Here is a 23,281-nt window from a genome sequence, read left to right as displayed (position 1 = left end):
TTTATGTCCTTCTGATCTAGAAACTAGATGAATACTGTCCCTGTGTCTTGTACAAAGGTGCACTTCTTGTATGGATTTACTAGAGGCCTTGGGAGGGTATGCCTCTTACACCAGTGCGCCTGATATGCCGAAAAATACAGTACTTAGATTTGTAGAAATCTATGTTTGAGTTAAAAAGATAGTAGTATGATAAAGTAAATATTACAATGGCACTGTATGTAACTCAGATGTGGAATTTAAAGGGGGCAGAAAGGAAGAGTTGGATTGCTCAAGTAATATGGAAGTTGTTAAAATAGATAATATAAGAAATGTTGAGATGAAACAGAGAAAGGAAGTTGTTAGGATGGATCAAAGAGTGCTGAGGTAGTTTTGACATATGGAAAGAATGAGCCAGGAAAAAAATAGCAAAAAAAAAAAAAATATGGAAAGTTGAAATTGATGGAATGGACTTGAGAGAAAGAACAAGGATTAGATGGATGGATAAGGTGAAGGGGACCTTGGATGCAAGGGAAATGTCTGGAGCAGGGAAGAATATAGGAAGATTGTGAAGGAATGAAAGAATAAAGCATCTTGAAAGGAAGCTATATCCTGCTCTCTAAAATTTATCATTTCAAATGGCTGATTGGGGTTTGTTGTTGTTGTTCCTTAGACTGTCTGTCCGAGCAGTTCCATCTCCCCAAGGAATGACATGGCTGAAACAGGGTTTGCCCACAAATCCTTTATGGAATTTATGTTGTGTTGTTTGCCTGCATAATTGTGTATAATGCAGTCTTCCATGACATGTTGAATAGTATAGGGTGAAATGTTACATTCTGAGCATTTGTCCACAATGCGGTCATCCAGTCTTCTCTGGTAGCTTAGAAGGGCTGGGTGGTGGCCACATCGCAGTCTGGCCAGGTGGACTCTGTCCTTTCATGGGAGAGAGGATTCAGAGGGGTGGATATCATAGGGTCTAGCATGCATTGGGGGTTGCCTTATAGAGTGTTCAGAGTAAATGCGCACTGGCTGTTGGGTTGTGTTGTGAATGTGCTGTGTTTCACTGAATTGCCTTTAATCTGTTAAGATGGAGGGAAGTTAACTGGGATTTAATATGTATGAAATGAGTGGTTTGACTAAGCCACCCTTTTTTATAATTCATGATCTTTATTGGCTCACTTCGTCAACAGGGCCCACACAAGATGCTCATGCAGGATCACTATTTATCCAGCAAATGTTCCAGAGTTATAGCACCAGGCGCTATTTATATACCCATGTAGTGGAATGCACTGACACAACAGGAACATTTGCAACTATATTCACAGCCACAACAGAAGAAATATCTAGAAAATATATTGGTGACCTTGTTTGATGGGTAAGTGTATTTCCCATTTGTATTGATTTTAAGAGAAGCAAATAGTAAGTTCTCTCCTTATTCCTCCTGCACAGGGCTGAATCAAGAAGTTTAGAGGACCTAAACATTGAAAATATTTACTATTACCAATGTTCTTGTGTGTGTGTGTATATATATATATATATATATATATATATATATATATATATATATATACACACACACACACACACATATATATATATATATATATATATATATATATACATATATACATATTTATATATACCCACATATATATATATATATATATATATTATATATATATATATATATATATACTCACTCACTCACTCACTTCGCTGGATCTTGAACCTCATGTAGATTCTGGTCCGCCAACGGTAAGCCTCTCCATGTCCTTTGGTCCTGTGCTGCTTCCATCCAGGTTGCTTAATTATTCCTCTTCTGTCCATCTCCGCATCCACACCATCCATCTATCTCATTCGAGGTCTCCCCCCGGGTCTTCTTCCAGGCATTCTACCCATCATAACTTGTTTTGGAATTCTTTGGTCATCCATATGTGCCACATACCCAGCCCATCTCAATTTTGTTCTACTTATAACATCTGTTATTTTCTCTTGTTTAGTTATTTCTCTCAGCTCATTATTGTGTCGCCCTCTCCACCTATTCTCATTTTCATCAAAAACTGGTCCAGTAATTCGCCTCAATATTGTATTCTCAAACACCAGTAGTCTTTGTTCCATTTGTTTTGTTAAGCTCCATGTCTCACTGGCATATAAAACTATAGGTCGTAGGATTGTATTGTAGATTCTTAATTTTTTATTTCCTGAAATACTTTTCTTCTTTAATATTGGTACAAGGCTAAAATAACATCTGTTTGCTGAGGCGATTCTTATATTTATTTCTGTTTTCATCTCGTTTTTATTTGTTACTGTTGCACCTAAATATCTGAAACACTCTACCTCCTCTATTCTCTTGTCTTCGAAAAACACATCCTCTACGTTCCACTCCTCTCTGCTCATACACATTAGTTTGGTTTTATCGAAATTTATTTGCAGCCCAACTCTCTCAGCTTTCTCTCTTAGTGGGGTGATTAGATCTTTCAAATCATCTCTACTCTCGGCATTTAGGGCCACAAATCAGTCTTACCACAAAAACCTAATTGTTCACAACCCCTACCTGTCCTAAACCCACACTTGGGGGATTTAAAAAGTATAATGAGTAATAGACATTTGGGAATAGATCCTTTTGTGTTTCTCCTATTCCAATTTAGTAAGTCTTCTCTATAAAGGACTTCCATGCCTTTCATAATTCTGTAGATGGTCAACAAGTTGCCTCTTTCTCTTCTCTGTTCCAGAGTCAGCAACTCCAATATTAACAATCATCGTATGAGAGTTTTGTTAATTCTGGGGCCATCTTTGTAGCTCCTCTCTGGATTCTCTCAATTTTCCTTATATTTTTCTTTGTACTGGGTGACCTTAGAGTCACTGTGTACTCCAATTGAGGCCTTATCAATGTAACTAGTATTTTCATTATCATTTCTTTATCCAAGTAAGTAAAAGCCACTTTTATTGATCTAAATATAAATTTTGCTGACAATTTTGTTTATATGTTTGTCAGGAGACATATCTTTTGTGATTATCACTCTCAGGTCTTTTTCAGATCCCTCTTTACTTCTTTTTCTCCAGTTTTATATCTTCATTTGTGTGTGTTGAATTCCACTTCCCACGTCTAACTCAATTTCCAAACCCTGTTCAGTACTCACCCATGTCTTCTGTCTTCTCCTTTCCTCAATAGACATCCCTCTCTTTCCCAGTGCCCCCTTTACCCCATACATCCATTGCATCCTTGGTCGCCCCCTCATGTTCACTCCCTCCACACCTCTTTTACTAACCTTTCTTCACTCGTTCTTTCCATGTGTGGGAATAGGCATCCTGGTCTCATTCTGGATCAAAGAGAATGAGTATAACAAATGTAAATATATTTTATAATGGACATAATGTGATGCATCATCATACATCAGGCAACCTAATATTGTATTTGACTCGTATTGAAGAGGTTAAACTTTTCCTCTCTGCCTCTCATAAATTCCAATTCTCTGTCCCATACATTGTCATGGGCACAATCACCCCATCATATAATTTCTTTGTATCCATTCCCAGTTGCATATTTTTTATGACACTTTGATCCTCCAAGGCTTCTCTCAATCAACAATTTACCTCCACCTCCATTCCTCCCTTTCCTGCCACATGCAACCCCAAATACCTAAAACAATCCACTGCCTCCAATCTCTCTCCTTTAAGACTTCCAACTCTCTGCCATTCTCTCCCTTTGTACATCCATCACCTTACTTTTACCCACATACACCTTCAACTTCACATATTTTTCCAAACTCCGTCACTAACTCCCTTAATACCCCCTTTGATCGTGCCACAAATGCAGTGTCATCCACAAACAACAACTGGCTCACCTCCTACTTCTCTCCATTTTCTTTAACCATCTCCAGTCCCCTGCCCATTACCCTCGGCTTTATCTCCCACACCTCCCCGTCCATGTACACATTGAACAGCCATAGCAACATGACACATCCTTGATACAGCCCCACCTTTACCTCAAACCACTTAACCATATGGATATATTTTCTCTGAGAAGTCAAAGAAAATGTATCTATTTAAATTTTTTACTTTTGCCCTAATATCCCATTAGTATTTAAACTTCTATATGAAGATCTAATTTTGTGAAACAGTACAGTATTAAGTATTCATAAAAGTTGTGGTTGTGATATTTTCCTTGAACTTGGCATATGATTATTATTAGTAACATCATCACCATCCTATTTTTTTTAACAGGCTACAGTGATAAAACATGCTGCAAGATACAGGATGATACCAAAAAAAATTCCAGCTATGAACAGCCAGTTCAGTGTATTGGATCACTTCACTCTTGCCACTGGTGCTACAGATATAAATTCTCACTTTTTTTTTTTTTTTTTTTACATTTAAAAAAGGATGTTTGTATCTATAATCAAGCATTTCTCAAGATTGGGATGCATAATTGTAGGGTTAAATGTACAACACCACAAATAAAGGCTTAAGTCAGCACATATGTATGCAGAGTTCAGCCTTTTTTCTTTTTTTATATGACCTGTTATGCATTAATAAATATTTAACTTTTAATCATGAAAGTTAGTTTCTTTCATTATCACTAACAATTGGTTCTACAGGTTCTTGTACTGGATTATCATCTGCCTCATTTTCATTTCTATCACCAATTAATGGCTACCTCCATGATAAGGGGGAAAAGCCTTTGGTATATAGAATTACTAATTAAACATGGTTTACAATTCATATGAAACTTGCCTTGTGTCTTTCATGGTGGAAACTGCATAACTAAATAATTCAGCTAGCACTACCAGTTGGTCCCCCATTTTTTTTTTTCTTTTTTTTTTTTCTTCTTTCTAGTCTAAGGTACACACCCACTCCCATGCACTACCCTTTGTTTCTCTCTCATCTTAGCTTCTTGTGGATAAAGGGTCATCCCTGTCTCCTGACCATTGCTTAGATCAAAAGCAAGGCAGCAAGACACATTACGTCCACAGCAGAGCTACTTCATTTACACAGTGACTTTCCCTCCTTGTCCCCTTGTGTGGAAAATAGAGAAGACAGAGAAATCCCTTCGGGCTCCATGAAAACATCCATACACAACTATTCTTCATTCACCCCTATCTTTGCCATCTCCCTTCCTTGCTCAACAGACACTCCCCTCTTACTCAGAGCACCCTTCAATCCATCTCATACATGGTCATCCCCTCAAGTTCATTCTATCTACCTCTGGTCTCCATTACTATTTTTGCTAATCTTTCTTCATTCTTTCCATGTGCCCGAACCATTACAATAAACTTTTATCAGCCCAATCTGTCAGCTTCCTTTCTGACCCCTTCTCCTCACCTCATTTCTCACTCTATCCAACTTTGTAATCGCGACCATACTTCTCAAACACGTCATCTCGATCACATTTAAACTTCTCCTTTCTGCCTCTTAAATTCCATATCTCTACCCTATAGTGTCGTAGGCACAATCACCCCTTCATATAATCTTCTCTTTGTATCCCAGATGTCTATTTCTCATAGCACTTTTCAATCCCCGTAGACATTTACTTGTTTTCCCCACTATACAACTTACCGTACCTCCATTCCAACTCCTCCATTTCCCACCACATGTGACCTCATATACTTAAAACTATACCCTCTCTCCTTTAAGACATACTTCCAACTTGCAGCCTCCCTCTCCCCTTGTACATCTCGTCACTTTACTTTTACTTTTACTCATACTTACCCAAACTCCATCACTAACTGCCATAATTCTGACCCTGCCATGAGTTCAGTGTCATCCGCAAACCACAATTGGTTAACCTCCTACTTCCCTCCACTACCTCTAACCATCTCCAGTCCCTTGACCATCACCCTCACATTTACCTCCCATATGATGTACACATTTAGCAGCCATGATGTGACACAGCCCCGCCGTTACCTCAAACCACTTGCTCTCTCTGTGTTCAATCCTAACATAAGCTCTACTCTCATAAATTTTTTTGACTGCTCTCAACTGCTTCCTCCCAATCCCAATACCCCCCACAGCTTAATGTCATATATTATATATTTTTTTGTGCAGGAGCATATCTAGGGCATATGGTTCTAGAGGAAAACCTTTTTTGTGTTGCCAGTGTTTCAAAGGTAAGTTAGTGTAAATCTTGTGTGCCTTGGAAAGCTACCTTAACCTCTTTACTCCGGGGCACATTGCACGTCTGGCAGCATTAGCTGCCTGACGTGTGATGTTGCGTCATAATAATCACAAAAAAAATAAAGTCAGTGCTCAATCGTTTGTTCTCTTTCACCCGTGTATTTTGATAACTATAGAAAATATGATGAAGCCAGTTTAGAGAGAATGAAAATTACGTAGGTACGACTACAATAAATATAATAAAGATGGCGCCGTCGGCATCATCAAGTATCCACTTGCTCCTCATGCCGCCTATGTAGGCGTTGCCATATGGAAGTGGTTAATATGCCTGCAAGGGGGAACACTACCATATGAGAGAGGCCTTTGGGCTTCTCAGAAATTGGTGTATTCTGAGTCTCTAAGATAGAGGACTTCTTTTGCAAATAGGTATACTGTGCAGTTTAAGGATGGAGCAGCGTGATTATGGTTGCAGTTATATATTTGGCGAGGTTTGAACATGAAATACCATATGTGAATGCCTTCTATGCAGTGACATCATTGTCTAGTATACCCAAAGCACTAGCAGTTGAAATAGTGACATGGGTATGAATAGCATCCCTCTGCCTCATATTTTAGGTAATTTACAGTTAGGCTGGAAGTTGTGGTTAACTGAACATTAGCATTATTGTGGGAGTATTGATCCTTGTACCATTTATGATTTTCTTAACCCAATATATTTTCATCACTTTTGATAGTCACTATTACATACATATACCAAAGGCTTTTTCCCCCTTACAAGGGAGGTAGCCAAAAAACAAAGGCATAAAATCCACTCCCACCCATTTCATCCCCACATACTCCACTCCCATTCAACCCCCTCCCTCCCTCTTATCTGGCTCCTTTTGGATGACAGATCATCCCTGTATCTTGCCCACTGCCCTGGGTCAGAAGCACGTCCACAGCAAGCCTGCTTCATTAAATCGGTGACCCCCCGCATCTCTGCCCCTTCATGCAGAAAAAGAGAAGATGGGGAGAAATCCCTTCGGGCTGCATCAGAATATTTTTCCATACATACTCCGTCAACCTCCATCCCACACCCACTCCCCCTCATGCATCACAGCATCATCCATATACAACCATTCTCCATTCACCCCTATCTTCTGTCTTCTCCCATCCTTCCTCAACAGACATTCCCCTCTTTCCCAATGCCCCCTTTACCCCATCCATCCATCTCATCCTTGGTCACTCCCTCATGTTCTCTCTTCTACCTCTGCCTTCCATACCTCTTTTACTAATATTTCTTCATTCATTTGTTCCATGTGTCCAAACCATCCCAATACTCTTTCATTAACACTATCTCCCAACTCATTTTCCAGCCTCGCTCTCCTCCTCACTTCATTTCTCACTCAATCCAGCCTAGTAACCCCGATCATACTTCTCAGGCACCTCATCTCAAACACATTCAAACTCCTCTCTTCCTCTCTTATGTTCCATGTTTCTACACCATACAGTGCTGTCTGTCAGCACAATCACTCCTTCATACAATCTCCTCTTTGCATCCATTCCCAAATGTCTATTTCTCATTACTTTTTTTAATCCCCCAAGGCATTTACTTGCTTCTCTCAATCTACATTCTACCTCCACCTCCACTCCTCCCTTTCCTGCCACATTCACACCCAAGTATCAAAAACTATTCACTTCCTCCAGTCTCCCTTAATACTTACTTTTCAGTCTGCTTCCACTTTCCCCCCTTGCACATCTCATCACCATATATTTACCCACATTTATCCTCAACTTCCTTCTTTTGCACACCTTCCCAAACTCTGTCACTAATTTCCTCAATCTCTCCTCTGATCCTGCGTCAAGTGCTGTGTCACCAGCAAATAACAACTGGTTTATCTCCCACTTTTCTCCATTTCCTTTAATCATCTCCAATCCCTGACCCATTACCCTTGCATTTGCTCTCGCACCACCCCATCCATGTATAAATTGAACAGCCAAGGCGACATAACATATCCCTAACAAAGTCCCACCTTCACCTCGAACCACTCACTCTCTCCATTTCTGATTCTAACACAAGCTCTACTACTCTTGTAAAACTCTTGACTGCTCTTAACAGCTTTCCTTCTATCCCATATATCTGCAATACCTCCCACAGTGCCTTCCTGTCTACCCTGTCATAAGCCTTTTCCAAATTCATAAAGGCACAAAAAAACATCCTTACCCGTTCCTAAACTTTCTCACATATGTCTTGCCACAAAAATCTGATCCACGCAACCCTTACCTGTCCTAAACCCACACTGTTCCTCACTAATTACTCCCTCTGTTCCTCATAATCCTCTCAATCAAGACCCTCCCATAAGCCTTCCCAACTACGCTTAACAAACTGATCCCTCTGAAACTACACTCACACTTGTCCCCTTTTCCCCTGTAAAGTGGAACTATACAGGCACTCCTCCTGTCTTACTATTATTTCCACTATTTCTTCTATATGGTATGGTAAAGGTGGAATGTAGACTAATCCAACTGGTGTTAAAAGTTCTCTGAGGTGTTGTTTGGATTGGAGTGCATAAGATCGTGTTGGCTTTTTGTCATAAGCTTTTGATTCCACCCAGGAACCACCCACATATTGTGTGTGTGTGTGGGGGGGGGGTTCTGCATTTGTCTTTAAATTCATCATATACTTTCATGGGTTATTTGTTACTGATTCAGAACCAAAAATATTGCATAGTCCAAGGATAGGTTTATTTCAACTCAATATGGTTCAAGTTGTTGGTTAGCTGCTTGATAGGCCCAGGCTCCTCACGTCCACTGTGGCCGCCTCTCCATCTGGGCTTACTTTGGGCCAAACCCGTCCCCTGCCGATTTTGACCAAAATACATGAGGGGGTCATTTGGGTCACCTGCACTGATTTACCCACCATCTCACAGGTCGAGGGAGGGGGGCAGGGGTCCTATTGGATCTACTTGGTCTCCGCTCAGGCCAACAGTACGGGCGCCGGAGGTCCAAAAGCGAACAATGGAAGAAAAGCCCCCCTATTTCCCCGCCCCAAATATGGAGGGGCGCCACTGCCACGCCCTTGGGACCAGGCTCCTCACGTTTACCTCGCCATGCACTGTGGCCAACTTTCTCCCTCTGGGCTAAGTTTGGGCCAAATAGGTCGACTATGGATTTTGGGGTCATTTGGGTCACCTGCTCCGATTTACCCACAATCTTGCCCATAGGTCGAGGGGCGACAGGGCTCCTGTGAGGTCCAGTTGGACACCGCTCAGGCCAAGAGTACGGGTGCCAGAAGCGAAAAAAAGAGAGAGTAAAGTCCCCTTTCCCCAGCCCCAAATTTGGAGGGACGCCACGGACACACTCTTGGGACCAAGTTCCTCGCGTCTACCTCGCCATCCACTGTGGACAACTCTCTCGCTCTGGTTTAAGTTTGGGCCAAATCCGTAACCTAGCGATTTTGGCCAAAAATCCATGGGTCCTTGCAGATTTTTTGGGTGTCATTTGGGTCACCTGCTCCGATTTACCCACCATCTCACCCACAGGTCGAGGAGGGCCAGGTCTCCTGTGGAGTCCACTTGGAGACTGCTGAGGTCAACAGTACGGGCACCAGAGGCTCAAAAGTGAGAAACGGGAGAAAAAAAAACCCACTTCCCCCGCCCCAAATTTGGAGGGCCGCAACGGCCACGCTCTTGGGCCCAGGTTCCTCGAGTCTACCCCGCCGTCCAATGTGGCCAACTCTCTCTGGGTTAAGTTTGGGCCACATCAGTCACCTGTGGATTTTGAGGGGTCATTTGTGTCAACTCCGATTTACCCACTATCTCACCCAGAGGTCGAGGCGGGCAGGGCTCCTGTGGGGTCCACTTGGACACCGCTCAGGCAACAGTACGGGCGCCAGAGGCCCAAATGCGAAAAACTGGAGAAAAGCCCCCTTCCTCCTGTATCCCTAGGTGGAAAAATAATAGACCACAAGACCTTTTAATCATAAAGTCCATTAGATAAGATTACAGCTGCAGACCTTCCCGGTCTGCTTTCCTCCTAAAGACTGGCAGCTCCTCTCTCTCCTGGTGGAAAACATAAAAAATTCTGATAGCGGTATTTTGGGGAGTTTGCTGGTTATAAATAGTTTACATTTTATTTTTGTGATACAAGTTTTGGATATTCTTTTAGTTTACAATAATTGTAATTATTAGAGTGTATAGTTATTTCTGGTTATTCAATAATCATGGTTATTAATCTAGATTACATAACATATTGTGTATAAATAAAGAGTGTTCTTAGGAATCGGGTATTTCACGGTTTGGTCACGTGAAGGAAGAGGTTTGGGGTGTGTATGTATATTCGTATGTATGATGTGGTGTAGTTTTCCATAGGTGTTGTAATATGTAGGGTTATAGGTAATAGTTACACCCCGCCCCAGATTTGGAGGGCCGCCACAGGCACGCCCTTGGGACCAGGATCCTAAAGTCTACCTCGCCTTCCACTGTGGCCAACTCTCTCCTTTTGGGCTAAGTTTGGGCCAAATCCTAGACCTGCCGATTTTGGCAGGGTCATTTAGGTCACCTACTCCGATTTCCCCACCATCTCGTCCACACATCGAGGGGTCCCAGGGCTCCTGTGGAGTCCACTTGGTCTCTGCTCAGGCCAATAGTACGGGCGCTAGAGGTTCAAAAGGGAAAATTGGGAGTAAATCCCCCTTCCCCCCCCCTTAAATTTTGAGGTGCGCCACCGCCACACTTTTGGGACGAGGGTCCTCACGTCTACCTCGCCATCCACTGTGGCCAACTCTCTCCTTTTGGGCTGAGTTTGGACCAAATCCGTCACCTGCCGATTTTAGCCTTGTAGATTTTGGGGGGTCATTTAGGTCACCTGCTTCGATTTTCCTATCATCTCGTCCACACGTTCAGGGTGGGGAGGCAGGGCTCCTGTGGGGTCCACTTGGACACCCCTCAGGCCAACAGTACGGGCGCCAGAGGCCCAAAAGTGAAAAACGGGAGGAAAGCCAAATCGGTCACCTGTGGATTTTGGCCAAAATGCATGGGTTCCCTCTCAGATTTTTGGGGGTCGTTTGGGTCACCTGCACCGATTTACCCACAATCTCACCCACAGGTTGGGGGGGGGGTCAGGGCTCCTGTGACGTCCACTTGGACACCGCTCAGGCCAATGGTACGGGCGCCGGAGGTCCAAAAACGAAACATGGGAGAAAACCACCCCCTTCCCCTACCCAAACCTTGGAGAGGCGCCACCGCCACGCTCTTGGGACCAGGCTCCTCACGTCTACCTCGCCATGCATTGTGGCCAACTTTCTCCCTCTGGGCTAAGTTTGGGCCAAATATCGACTATGGATTTTGGGGTCATTTGGGTCACCTGCTCCGATTTACCCACAATCTCGCCCACAGGTCGAGGAGCGCCTGGGCTCCTGTGGGGTCCAGTTGGACACCGCTCAGGCCAAGGGTACGGGCGCCAGAAACCCAGAAGCGAAAAAAAATATATATAGAGAAAAGTCCTCTTTTCCCCAGCCCCAAATTTGGAGGGACGCCACGGACACGCTCTTGGGTAGGGCTCCTGTGGGGTTCACTTGGACACCGCTCAGGCAAACAGTACGGACACCAGAGGCCCAAATGCGAAAAACTGGAGAAAAGCCCCCTTCCTCCTGTATATCATTCTTAGGTGGAAAATCATAGACCACAAGACCTTCCCGGTCTGCTTTCCACCTAAAGACTGGCAGCTCCTCTCTCTCTTGGTGGAATGCATAAGAATTGCTGACAGCGGCATTTTGGGGAGTTTGCAGGTTATAAATAGTTTACATTTTATTTTTGTGATACAAGTTTTGGATATTATTTTATTTTACAATAATTGTCATTATTAGAATGTATAGTTATTTCTGGTTATCTGATTACCATGGTTATTAATCTAGATTACATAACATATTGTGTATAAGTAAAGGGTGTTCTTAGGAATCGGGTATTTCACGGTTTGGTCACGTGAAGGAAGAGGTTTGGGGTGTGTATGTATGTTCGTATGTATGATGCGGTGTAGTTTTCCATAGGTGTTGTAATATGTAGGGTTATAGGTAATGGTTACACCCCGCCCCAGATTTGGAGGGCCGCCACAGGCACGCCCTTGGGACCAGGATCCTCACGTCTACCTCGCCATCCACTGTGGCCAACTCTCTCCTTTTGGGCTAAGTTTGGGCCAAATCCTTCATCTGCCGATTTTGGCCAAAATTCATGGGTCCCTTGTAGATTTTTGGGGGTCATTTAGGTCACCTACTCCGATTTCCCCACCATCTCGTCCATATGTCGAGGGGGCCCAGGGCTCCTGTGGAGTCCACTTGGACTCTGCTCAGGCCAACAGCACGGGCGCTAGAGGTCCAAAAGTGATAAATGGGAGTAAACCCCCCCTTCCCCCCCTCAACTTTTGAGGTGTGCCGCCACCGCCACACTCTTGGGACCAGGGTCCTCACGTCTACCTCGCCATCCATTGTGGCCAACTCTCTCCTTTTGGGCTAAGTTTGGGCCAAATCCGTCACCTGCCGATTTTGCCTTGTAGATTTCGGAGGGTCATTTGGGTCACTGCTTCGATTTCCCCCATCATCTCGTCCACACGTTGAGGAGGGGGAGGCAGGGCTCCTGTGGGGTCCACTTGGACACCCCTCAGGCCAACAGCACGGGCGCCAGAGGCCCAAAAGCGAAAAACGGGAGAAAAGCCAAATCGGCCACCTGTGGATTTTGGCCAAAATCCATGGGTTCCCTCTCAGATTTTTTGGGGGTCATTTGGGTCACCTGCTCCGATTTACCCACAATTTCATCCACAGGTCGAGGGGGGGGGTCAGGGCTCCTGTGACGTCCACTTGGACACCGCTCAGGGCAACAGTATGGCCGCCGGAGGTCCAAAAACGAAATATGGGAGAAAACCACCCCCTTCCCCTACCCAAAACTTGGAGAGGGGCCACCGTCACGCCCTTAGGACCAGGCTCCTCACGTCTACCTCGCCATGCATTGTGGCCAACTTTCTCCCTCTGGGCTAAGTTTGGGCCAAATATGTCGACTATGGATTTTGGGGTCATTTGGGTCACCTGCTCTGATTTACTCACAATCTCCCCCACAGGTCGAGGGGCGCCAGGGCTCCTGTGGGGTCCAGTTGGACACCGCTCAGGCCAAGGGTACGGGCGCCTGAAGCCCAGAAGCAAAAAAATATATATATAGAGAAAAGTCCCCTTTCCCCAGCCCCAAATTTGGAGGGACGCCACGGACACGCTCTTGGGTAGGGCTCCTGTGGGGTTCACTTGGACACCGCTCAAGCAACAGTACGGGCGCCAGAGGACCAAATGCGAAAAACTGGAGAAAAGCCCCCTTCCTCCTGTGTATCATTCTTAGGTGGAAAATCATAGACCACAAGACCTTTTAACCAAAAAGTCCATTAGATAAGATTACAGTTGCAGACCTTCCCGGTCTGCTTTCCTCCTAAAGACTGGCAGCTCCTCTCTCTCCTGGTGGAATGCATAAAAATTGCTGACAGCGGCATTTTGGGAAGTTTGCAGGTTATAAATTGTTTACATTTTATTTTTGTGATACAAGTTTTGGATATTATTTTATTTTACAATAATTGTCATTATTAGAATGTATAGTTATTTCTGGTTATTTAATTATCATGGTTATTAATCTAGATTACATAATATATTGTGTATGAGTAAAGGGTGTTCTTAGGAATCGGGTATTTCACGGTTTGGTCACGTGAAGGAAGAGGTTTGGGGTGTGTATGTTCGTATGCATGATGCGGTGTAGTTTTCCATAGGTGTTGTTGTAATATGTAGGGTTATAGGTAACGGTTACACCCCTCCCCAGATTTGGAGGGCCGCCTCAGGCACGCCCTTGGGACCAGGATCCTCACGTCTACCTCGCCATCCACTGTGGCCAACTCTCTCCTTTTGGGCTAAGTTTGGGCCAAATCCTTCACCTGCCGATTTTGGCCAAAATTCATGGGTAGATTTTTGGGGGTCATTTAGGTCACCTACTCCGATTTCCCCACCATCTCATCCATATGTCGAGGGGGCCTAGGGGTCCTGTGGAGTCCACTTGGACTCTGCTCAGGCCAACAGTACCGGCGCTAGAGGTCCAAAAGTGATAAATGGGAGTAAACCCCCCTTCCCCCCCTCAACATTTGAGGTGCGCCACCGCCACACTCTTGGGACCAGGGTCCTCACGTCTACCTCGCCATCCACTGTGGCCAACTCTCTCCTTTTGGGCTAAGTTTGGGCCAAATCCGTCACCTGCCGATTTTGCCTTGTAGATTTCGGAGGGTCATTTGGGTCACTGCTTCGATTTCCCCCATCATCTCGTCCACACGTTGAGGAGGGGGAGGCAGGGCTCCTGTGGGGTCCACTTGGACACCGCTCAGGCCAACAGCACGGGCGCCAGAGGCCCAAAAGCGAAAAACGGGAGAAAAGCCCTCTCAGATTTTTGGGGGTCATTTGGGTCACCTTCTCCGATTTACCCACAATCTCATCCACAGGTCGAGGGGGGGGGGGAGTCAGGGCTCCTGTGACGTCCACTTGGACACCGCTCAGGCTAACAGTATGGGCGCCGGAGGTCCAAAAACGAAACATGGGAGAAAACCACCTGCTTCCCCTACCCAAACCTTGGAGAGGCGCCACCGTCACGCCCTTGGGACCAGGCTCCTCACGTCTACCTCACCATCCACTGTGGCCAAATTTCTCCTCGGCTAAGTTTGGGCCAAATAGGTCGACTACGGATTTTTGCGCCCCACAGGTCGAGGAGCGTCAAGGCTCCTGTGGGGTCCACTTGGACACTGCTCAGGCCAACAGTATGAGCGCCAGAGGCCCAAAAGCGAAAAACGGGAGAAAAGCCCCTTTTTCTCCCGCTCCAAATTTGGAGGGGTGCCACGGCCAGGATCTTGGGCCCAGGTTCCTCGCGTCTACCTCGGTGTCCATTGTGGTCAACATTCTCCCTCTGATACAAGTTTGGGCGAAATCGGTCACCTGTCAATTTTGGCAAAAATTCATGGGTTACCCCCTTGTAGATTTTTGGGGTTATTTTGGTCACCTACTCCGATTTACCCACCATTTCATCCACAGGTAAAGGAGGGCCAGGGCGCCTGTGGGGTCCACTTGGACTTTCCTCAGGCCAACAGTATGGGCGCCAGAGGCCCAAAAGCGAAAAACGGGAGAAAAGCCTTCCCCCACCCCGTTTCTCCCGCCCCAGATTTGGAGGGGCGCCACGGCCACGCCCATGGGACCAGACTCCTTGCGTCTATCTCGCCGTCCTCTGTGGACAACATCCTCTAGGTTAAGTGTGGGTCAAATCGGTCTCTCTTGCGATTTTGGCCAAAATCAATTTTTGGGTGTCAATTGGGTCACCTGCTCTGCTTTACCCAATATCTCATCCATAGGGCTGGGGCGGGGGGCAGAGCTCCTGTAGGGTCCACTTGGAAACAGTACGGGCGCTAGAGGCCCAAAAGCGAAAAACGGGAGAAAAGTCCCCCTTCCCCCCGCCCCAAATTTGGAGGGGCGCCACCGCCAAGCCCTTGGGACCAGGCTACTTGCGTCTTCCTTGCCGTCCACTGTGGCCAACTCTCTCTGTCTGGGCTAAGTTTGGGCCAAATCGGTCACCTGCTGATTTTGGCCAAAATCCATGTAGATTTTTGGAGGTTGTCAGGGGGGGTACAAATTACGCATATGTACTCGGTATTATTGAGAATTGGGCGTGAGAGAAAAGAAACACCAAGGCACACACTAACACGTGTTTTTATTGTGGATCAACACAGAGCACTAACTAAACTATCTGAACTCATATAATAATATCACCTGTGTGATATTTTGCACGGCCTATTCAATATGTACAAAATTATAAATAACAAACCACTCCTCGGCTCTGCAAGCGCGAGGATCAATTCTCCTCGAGCGTCGATTCCTTCTTCAGACGATCTCCTCCAGACGAGTCCCCTGTGGCCTTCTCCTTGGCGGACGGGCGCGCGTCTCTTCCTTGGTCTCCTCCAGGTGAGTCCCCTGTGTCCTCCTTGGTGGACGGGCGCTGCACCTCTTCCTAATTCCCGGCGATCTCCTTCAGGCCCTTCCCTCTTGCACATCCGGGAGGATGAGGGAGAGTGGGTGGCGGCGATCTGCGCATGCGCACAGCAGTAGTGACCCCGTATAGTTGGGCTTAGTTGGCAGGCCTGGAAGGGTAAGCATGACTTCACGCCACATTTCGGCCTGGGTCAGGTGCTGAGCGCGCCGACCAGCTCCAAGCTTCTATCTCGGGTTGAATCACGTGGTCAGCGGTGGACGAAACGTCCGCGCTGACATTCTTCCAATGACGGAAAAACTCGCGAGGGCGTCGCGAGTTGAAAAGTGTGCCTATTTAGCCTTGCTACCTCGATCTTGCGGTATGAGCGAAAAACCTCAGGATATTTCTTTTTCCTTGAGGGAAAACTCCTTCGCAAGATCGAACTGCTATGGCTTCTCTGGCCAAACGGCATGACATACAAGTGTCGAATGTCTGTGTATGTATGTACATGTGACTGTATGGATAATAAAAAAAAAACGATGTCTCCTTCCTCCGGATCTGGGGACAAAAAGATACAGCAGTATTCGTTCAACAAAAATGTCCAAATCTGGAAAATAAGACTGCCTACAGCTCACGCTAGCTGAAACTAAACTCCTACAGCTCACTAGGCTGGAACTAAACACTCCTACACCTCTGACTGCCTACGGCTCACGCTAGCTGAAACTACACTCTCTACAGCTTCACTAGCTGGAAAACTAATCGCTCCTACACCTCTGACTGCTAGCTGAAACTACACTCTCTACAGCTTCACTAGCTGGAAAACTAATCGCTCTCTCTACAGCTTCACTAGCTGGAAAACTAGGCACTCTCCTATCTTCTCTCTAGCTAGAAAAAAAACCAGCTCTCTCTAACTGAAGCACTAGACACACTGACTGCCTACGGGCGACCTGTGTCGCGCCTGACCTGCACACAGCTAGCTACGTCCTACTCTAACGACTGCTCGTGTTGGATCCAACAGCTGTGGGGACCAGCACCTTGTGTTTCTATCTCTCTTTTCTCAACCGAGTCCCTGTTCGACGCGCCAGTGTCGGGGGGGTGGGTACAAATTACGCATATGTACTCGGTATTATTGAGAATTGGGCGTGAGAGAAAAGAAACACCAAGGCACACACTAACACGTGTTTTTATTGTGGATCAACACAGAGCACTAACTAAACTATCTGAACTCATATAATAATATCACCTGTGTGATATTTTGCACGGCTTATTCATAATGTACAAAATTATAAATAATATACCACTCCTCGGCTCTGCAAGCGCGAGGATCAATTCTCCTCGAGCGTCGATTCCTTCTTCAGACGATCTCCTCCAGACGAGTCCCCTGTGGCCTTCTTGGCGGACGGGCGCACGTCTCTTCCTTGGTCTCCTCCAGGTGAGTCCCCTGTGTCCTCCTTGGTGGACGGGCGCTGCACCTCTTCCTAATTCCCGGCGATCTCCTTCAGGCCCTTCCCTCTTGCACATCCGGGAGGGGGAGGGAGAGTGGGTGGCGGCGATCTGCGCATGCGCACAGCAGTAGTGACCCCGTATAGTTGGGCTTAGTTGGTAGGCCTGGAAGGGTAAGCATGACCTCACGCCACATTCCGGCCTGGGTCAGGTGCTGAGCGCGCCGACCAGCTCCAAGCTCCAAGCTTCTATCTCGGGTTGAATCACGTGGTCAGCGGTGGACGAAACGTCCGCGCTGACATTCTTCCAATGACGGAAAAACTCGCGAGGGCGTCGCGAGTTGAAAAGTGTGCCTATTTAGCCTTGCTACCTCGATCTTGCGGTATGAGCGAAAAACCTCAGGATATTTCTTTTTCCTTGAGGGAAAACTCCTTCGCAAGATCGAACTGCTATGGCTTCTCTGGCCAAACGGCATGACATACAAGTGTCGAATGTCTGTGTGTGTGTGTATGTACATGTGACTGTATGGATAAAAAAAAAACGATGTCTCCTTCCTCCGGATCTGGGGACAAAAAGATACAGCAGTATTCGTTCAACAAAAATGTCCAAATCTGGAAAATAAGACTGCCTACAGCTCACGCTAGCTGAAACTAAACTCCTACAGCTCACTAGGCTGGAACTAAACACTCCTACACCTCTGACTGCCTACGGCTCACGCTAGCTGAAACTACACTCTCTACAGCTTCACTAGCTGGAAAACTAATCGCTCCTACACCTCTGACTGCTAGCTGAAACTACACTCTCTACAGCTTCACTAGCTGGAAAACTAATCGCTCTCTCTACAGCTTCACTAGCTGGAAAACTAGGCACTCTCCTATCTTCTCTCTAGCTAGAAAAAAAAACTAGCTCTCTCTAACTGAAGCACTAGACACACTGACTGCCTACGGGCGACCTGTGTCGCGCCTGACCTGCACACAGCTAGCTACGGCCTACTCTACCGACTGCTCGGGTTGGATCCAACAGCTGTGGGGACCAGCACCTTGTGTTTCTATCTCTCTTTTCTCAACCGAGTCCCTGTTCGACGCGCCAGTGTCAGGGGGGTACAAATTACGCATATGTACTCGGTATTATTGAGAATTGGGCGTGAGAGAAAAGAAACACCAAGGCACACACTAACACGTGTTTTTATTGTGGATCAACACAGAGCACTAACTAAACTATCTGAACTCATATAATAATATCACCTGTGTGATATTTTGCACGGCCTATTCAATATGTACAAAATTATAAATAACAAACCACTCCTCGGCTCTGCAAGCGCGAGGATGAATTCTCCTCGAGCGTCGATTCCTTCTTCAGACGATCTCCTCCAGACGATTCCCCTGTGGCCTTCTCCTTGGCGGACGGGCGCACGTCTCTTCCTTGGTCTCCTCCAGGCGAGTCCCCTGTGTCCTCCTTGGTGGACGGGCGCTGCACCTCTTCCTAATTCCCGACGATCTCCTTCAGGCGGTGCCCTCCCTCTGTAGAACTGGGAGGGGGGGTGTCCTCAACGGCAAGCGGCCGTAAAGTCTCCTACGGCTCTCTCTCTATCTCCTGCGTCCTGGTGCCCTCCCTCCGTGGAACTGGGAAGGGAGGGGGGGGAGGGGGTCCGCCCTCAACGGCAGACGGCCGTAAAGTGTCTTCGTCCATCTCCATGCCCTTCCCTCTTGCACATCCGGGAGGATGAGGGAGAATGGGTGGCAGCGATCTGCGCATGCTCACAGCAGTAGTGACCCCGTATAGTTGGGCTTAGTTGGCAGGCCTGGAAGGGTAAGCATGACCTCACGCCACATTCCGGCCTGGGTCAGGTGCTGAGCGCGCCGACCAGCTCCAAGCTTCTATCTCGGGTTGAATCACGTGGTCACCGGTGGACGAAACGTCCGCGCTGACAGAGGTGATTTTGGTAACTTGCTCTGATTTACTCACCATCTAAGCCAGAGATGGAGGGGGTCCAAGGCTCCTGTGGGGTTCACTTGGACACCGACCAGGCCAACAGTACAGATGCTAGTGGCCCAAAAGCGAAAAACGGTAGAAAAGTCTCCCACCCTTAAATTCTGATGAGCGCCACCGCCACTCCCTTTGGCCCAAGTTCCTCGCATCTACCGCGCCGTACACTGTGGCCAACTGTATCCCTTTGGGTTAAGTTTTGGCCAAATGGGTCACCTTCGGATTTTGGCCAAAATCCATTGTTAGTGGTCACAGCACCAGTGCGATTTAGACTATGAGTTATGGAAAAAAGTCTGTGGCATTCATCATATTACCCATGGCTTTGTAGGCATGTAATATACATCATGGCTGCATAATGCCATGTGATGCATGTGGGCCACGGTCTCTGTAAGACAACCCATAAATATATGCACATATCATGAGTTTTCTTACAATATTGAGTACATAAATCTTGCAACTAGTCATCATAACCTGGACATATGTCTGTGTATTCACATGGTTTCAATTGGTACATTATAACAAGAACTCACCATGACTATTTTGGCTGCCACACTAGTCTCCATAAATCCAGTCAGTTACACTTTTATCCTCCAGACATAGTCTGAGGAACCATGCACCAAATTAATTCACTATAAAATAATCATAATCATATATTTACCATTTAACCCAGTACTTTAAACTCCATGTGTTCACCAATCATGCTTAACAATAAGAATGGTTCCCTTGGTGTGGCCTAAGTGCGTGTTATCTTGACGACAGCTAATACAAAAAAGGAATGCTTCCCAGAATTACACAGTGACGAAGTCTAGGTTGACGTTTAGTGGATTCAAAGGCTAATAATCGACTAAAACATGTGAATCTGTTTTCCCTTAAAAAAGTATAGACTCAGAGGTGACTTGACAACATCGAAAGTGACAAAATTTTCACATTGAATGAGAATCAGACAAGAAACAATGGTCTCAAACTATCCGGAAATAGATTCAATTTGGAAGTAGGTTGAAAGAACTTTGCCAACCGTGTAGTTAATGAATGGAATAAACTTCCTGCACAGGTAGTGCAATGTAGTTCAGTTCGAAGCTTTAAGAATCATTCAGATAAACACCTAAGCAAGGTGCTGTAATGATTATAATTTATTTTATATTATTTGTTTTTGTTTTATTATCATTTGTCTGTTTTTCATTTATTATTAGTTACATGTCAATTTATTATTATATCCCATTTACCTCTGTTTATTATTTAACTATACCTATGCATTTATTCATGTATTTTATGTTATTTACATTATTATAGTTCTTATTTTTATTTTATTATCATTATGATTTTTTTCTCACATCTGACCTAGATATGGACCAAAAGGTCTCCTGTCAGCATGCTCCGCCTTTGTAATCCTTTGTAATAATTCCAGCAATTGTCATTGTTCTCTTATGTCCTTCTTGGCTCACAATTTGACAATACTCTAAACAATAATTTATTGAGTCTTATGAAACATACTGTAAGTGTACAGTATTACATTTCCATAGAATACACTTTGCACTACTTTCCACAGCGGAGCAATACGAAAGGAGTACTACTTAAATTTATACCTTACATCCCTCAGTCACAATACTATTGCATTACAGTACAACTCACAACAATCACATTACATTTAGTAAACCAGTGCAACATGACTCAAGTTCAAATTTGTAACATTTCTAATATATTTCATACATCATGGAATACATACACTCAGCATCTGAATTGAATCTTGCAATTGGCACTCACAGTGGTACTTGTATCTGTTGATAATGCCAGCAACGGTAATTATTACCCTTGGTGAGAAGGAGGGCAATTGCTCCAGTGTTACCATTGTAGACTGTTTTCTTGTGTGTTGGTGGGGATGGAGAAACATTTTTATTTCACACACAGGGAAGTATCGAGTGACAGAGCAGGAGTCCAAAGGACCTTGATTTTGGAAATACTGTTGATCCCTCCTTGCTGTTTGGTTATTATTATTCATACAGTACCATGTTATGGATGGCATTATTTGGGGTAAGTCCTTGGCCAGATTGGGGTTAACCCCTTGAACATGATGACACCTACATAGGCGTCATGAAGCACAAGTGAGTATATGAGGATGCCAACATCAGCGTCCTGATTGTATTTTTTTTGTAGTTATAGCTGAGGGATCCTCTTATTCTGTGAACAGGCTTGATCACTTTTTCTAGGTGAAAGGGAGTGAGTATAACAGCTGTAATTTTATATTATAAATGCGTTTATTGTGATGCATCATCATACATCAAGCAACTAATGTGTACGCGAATATTTGACTCGTATTGAAGAGGTTGAGGCCATGTTTACGGCAACTTTTCTAGCCCCTCCCCCATGTTGGGTGAGCAGAATGAACACTGAATAGGACTACTCAATTGTGTAGACCAGCGTTTCTCAACCAGTGTTCCCTGGAACCCTAAGGTTCCGCAAAAGGTCTCTACAGGTTCCACAAGAACAAGTGAGATAAGCTAATCCACTTTTGATTTATTTAATTTCATATACATAATATAATTAAACATGCACAACATATTCTTGGTTATTGTAATAATGTAATATAGACATCATCCTAACCTATTATTGCGGTGAGAATAAAATGAGAAATACATGGTATATGTGTTTGTTTTTGCGCAGGGGTTCCTTGAGACATGCAATTTATCTTAAAGGTTATGCGAGGGTAAAAAGGTTGAGAAATGCTGGTGTAGACAGTTGCAAAGCTGTTTCTCCCTAGTCCAACCATTGGGTGACCGCTAGCCTTACATTGCCTGCCATGTGGATTGTGACTGACGGCTTCCAGAGATCACCATCTTCTGATCTCACTATCACACATCACCAGAGGATTTTTGGTTGTTAGGGGGAAGAAAAAAGTTACTATTAGTGAATGGGAGATAAGACTGACTGAATATACAGTCTCAGTCGTTTCCTCACTCTCAGCATCAACTTCTAAATCAAAGTTTATCCCAGGGATATCACAGGTGGTGAGGCAGCAGTTGATTCTCCTTCAGCCTACTTTGAGATCTTGCCTCCCTAGGGCTGTATATACAGCCACACTGAATATCCTGTGTATGATCCTCAAATCTCATTAAAATGACAAATTGAAAAATGTATAATAGCAAACCATAAAACTTGTACATGGTAAAAGAAATTGTATGAAAACCACTTGTAATATTTGTACCTGTTCGCTCCAGATTGGTCTCCATTTTTTAAAGAAGCCAATTACTTTTTTAATTGGTTACCCACTGATTATTTCTACTTCAGAAATTTCCACATCTGAAATTTCCTTTTTTTTTTTTTTTTTTTTTAAGTCTGCATCTTTTTTTTCTCTTTCATTCTTTTAAGTAGAAGAAGCTGAAATTCCAGGCTTTTGGAGAATTTCTAAAATTCTTAATGAATGCAAATGTTGACACCTAATCCTGGACATATCCTGGAAAATATGGAGTTAGAAACATTGATCGGGCTGACCAAGTGGTAGCTGCCGACCCCTGTAAGAGGTTGGTAGAGACATGGGTAGAAAGTGGGGTAGATGGTTACATTTTTATGAGTCGGATGTTTGGTAAACAACAGTTTGTAAGTGAGCAGTTGTATAATTTCATTCTCTGCTTGGAGTAAAAAAAATGGCCGGGGGCCTGATACCTATTGCTGACATGTAACTTAAGTTATGCAGAGATTCGAGATTGCTTAAGTAAACAATATTGCATATAGACTTCTAACAATGAATCTGATTAGAAAACAGGGAG

General features: G+C 44.8%; 1 protein-coding gene across 4 annotated transcripts in view; it reads left to right on the top strand.

The window, feature by feature from the left end:
- Positions 1–4,527, top strand: part of LOC143037611 (guanine nucleotide-binding protein subunit alpha-14-like) — a 56,928-nt gene extending 52,401 nt beyond the window's left edge. For all 4 annotated transcript variants that reach the window (XM_076206110.1, XM_076206108.1, XM_076206109.1 and 1 more), the window contains 2 exons: positions 1,167–1,351; positions 4,201–4,527. In XM_076206110.1, the coding sequence (XP_076062225.1) occupies positions 1,167–1,348 (182 nt within the window). In that variant the 3' untranslated portion in view covers positions 1,349–1,351; positions 4,201–4,527. The remainder of the gene's footprint in view (positions 1–1,166; positions 1,352–4,200) is intronic.
- Positions 4,528–23,281: the final 18,754 nt, after the last annotated feature.

The sequence above is a fragment of the Oratosquilla oratoria genome, chromosome 22 (genome assembly GCF_046742065.1).
Source record: "Oratosquilla oratoria isolate Oo_2021 chromosome 22, ASM4674206v1, whole genome shotgun sequence".
Classification (NCBI taxonomy): domain Eukaryota; kingdom Metazoa; phylum Arthropoda; class Malacostraca; order Stomatopoda; family Squillidae; genus Oratosquilla; species Oratosquilla oratoria.
The sequence above is the reverse complement of the archived record's forward strand: the minus strand, read 5'-3'. Positions and strand labels throughout refer to the sequence as shown.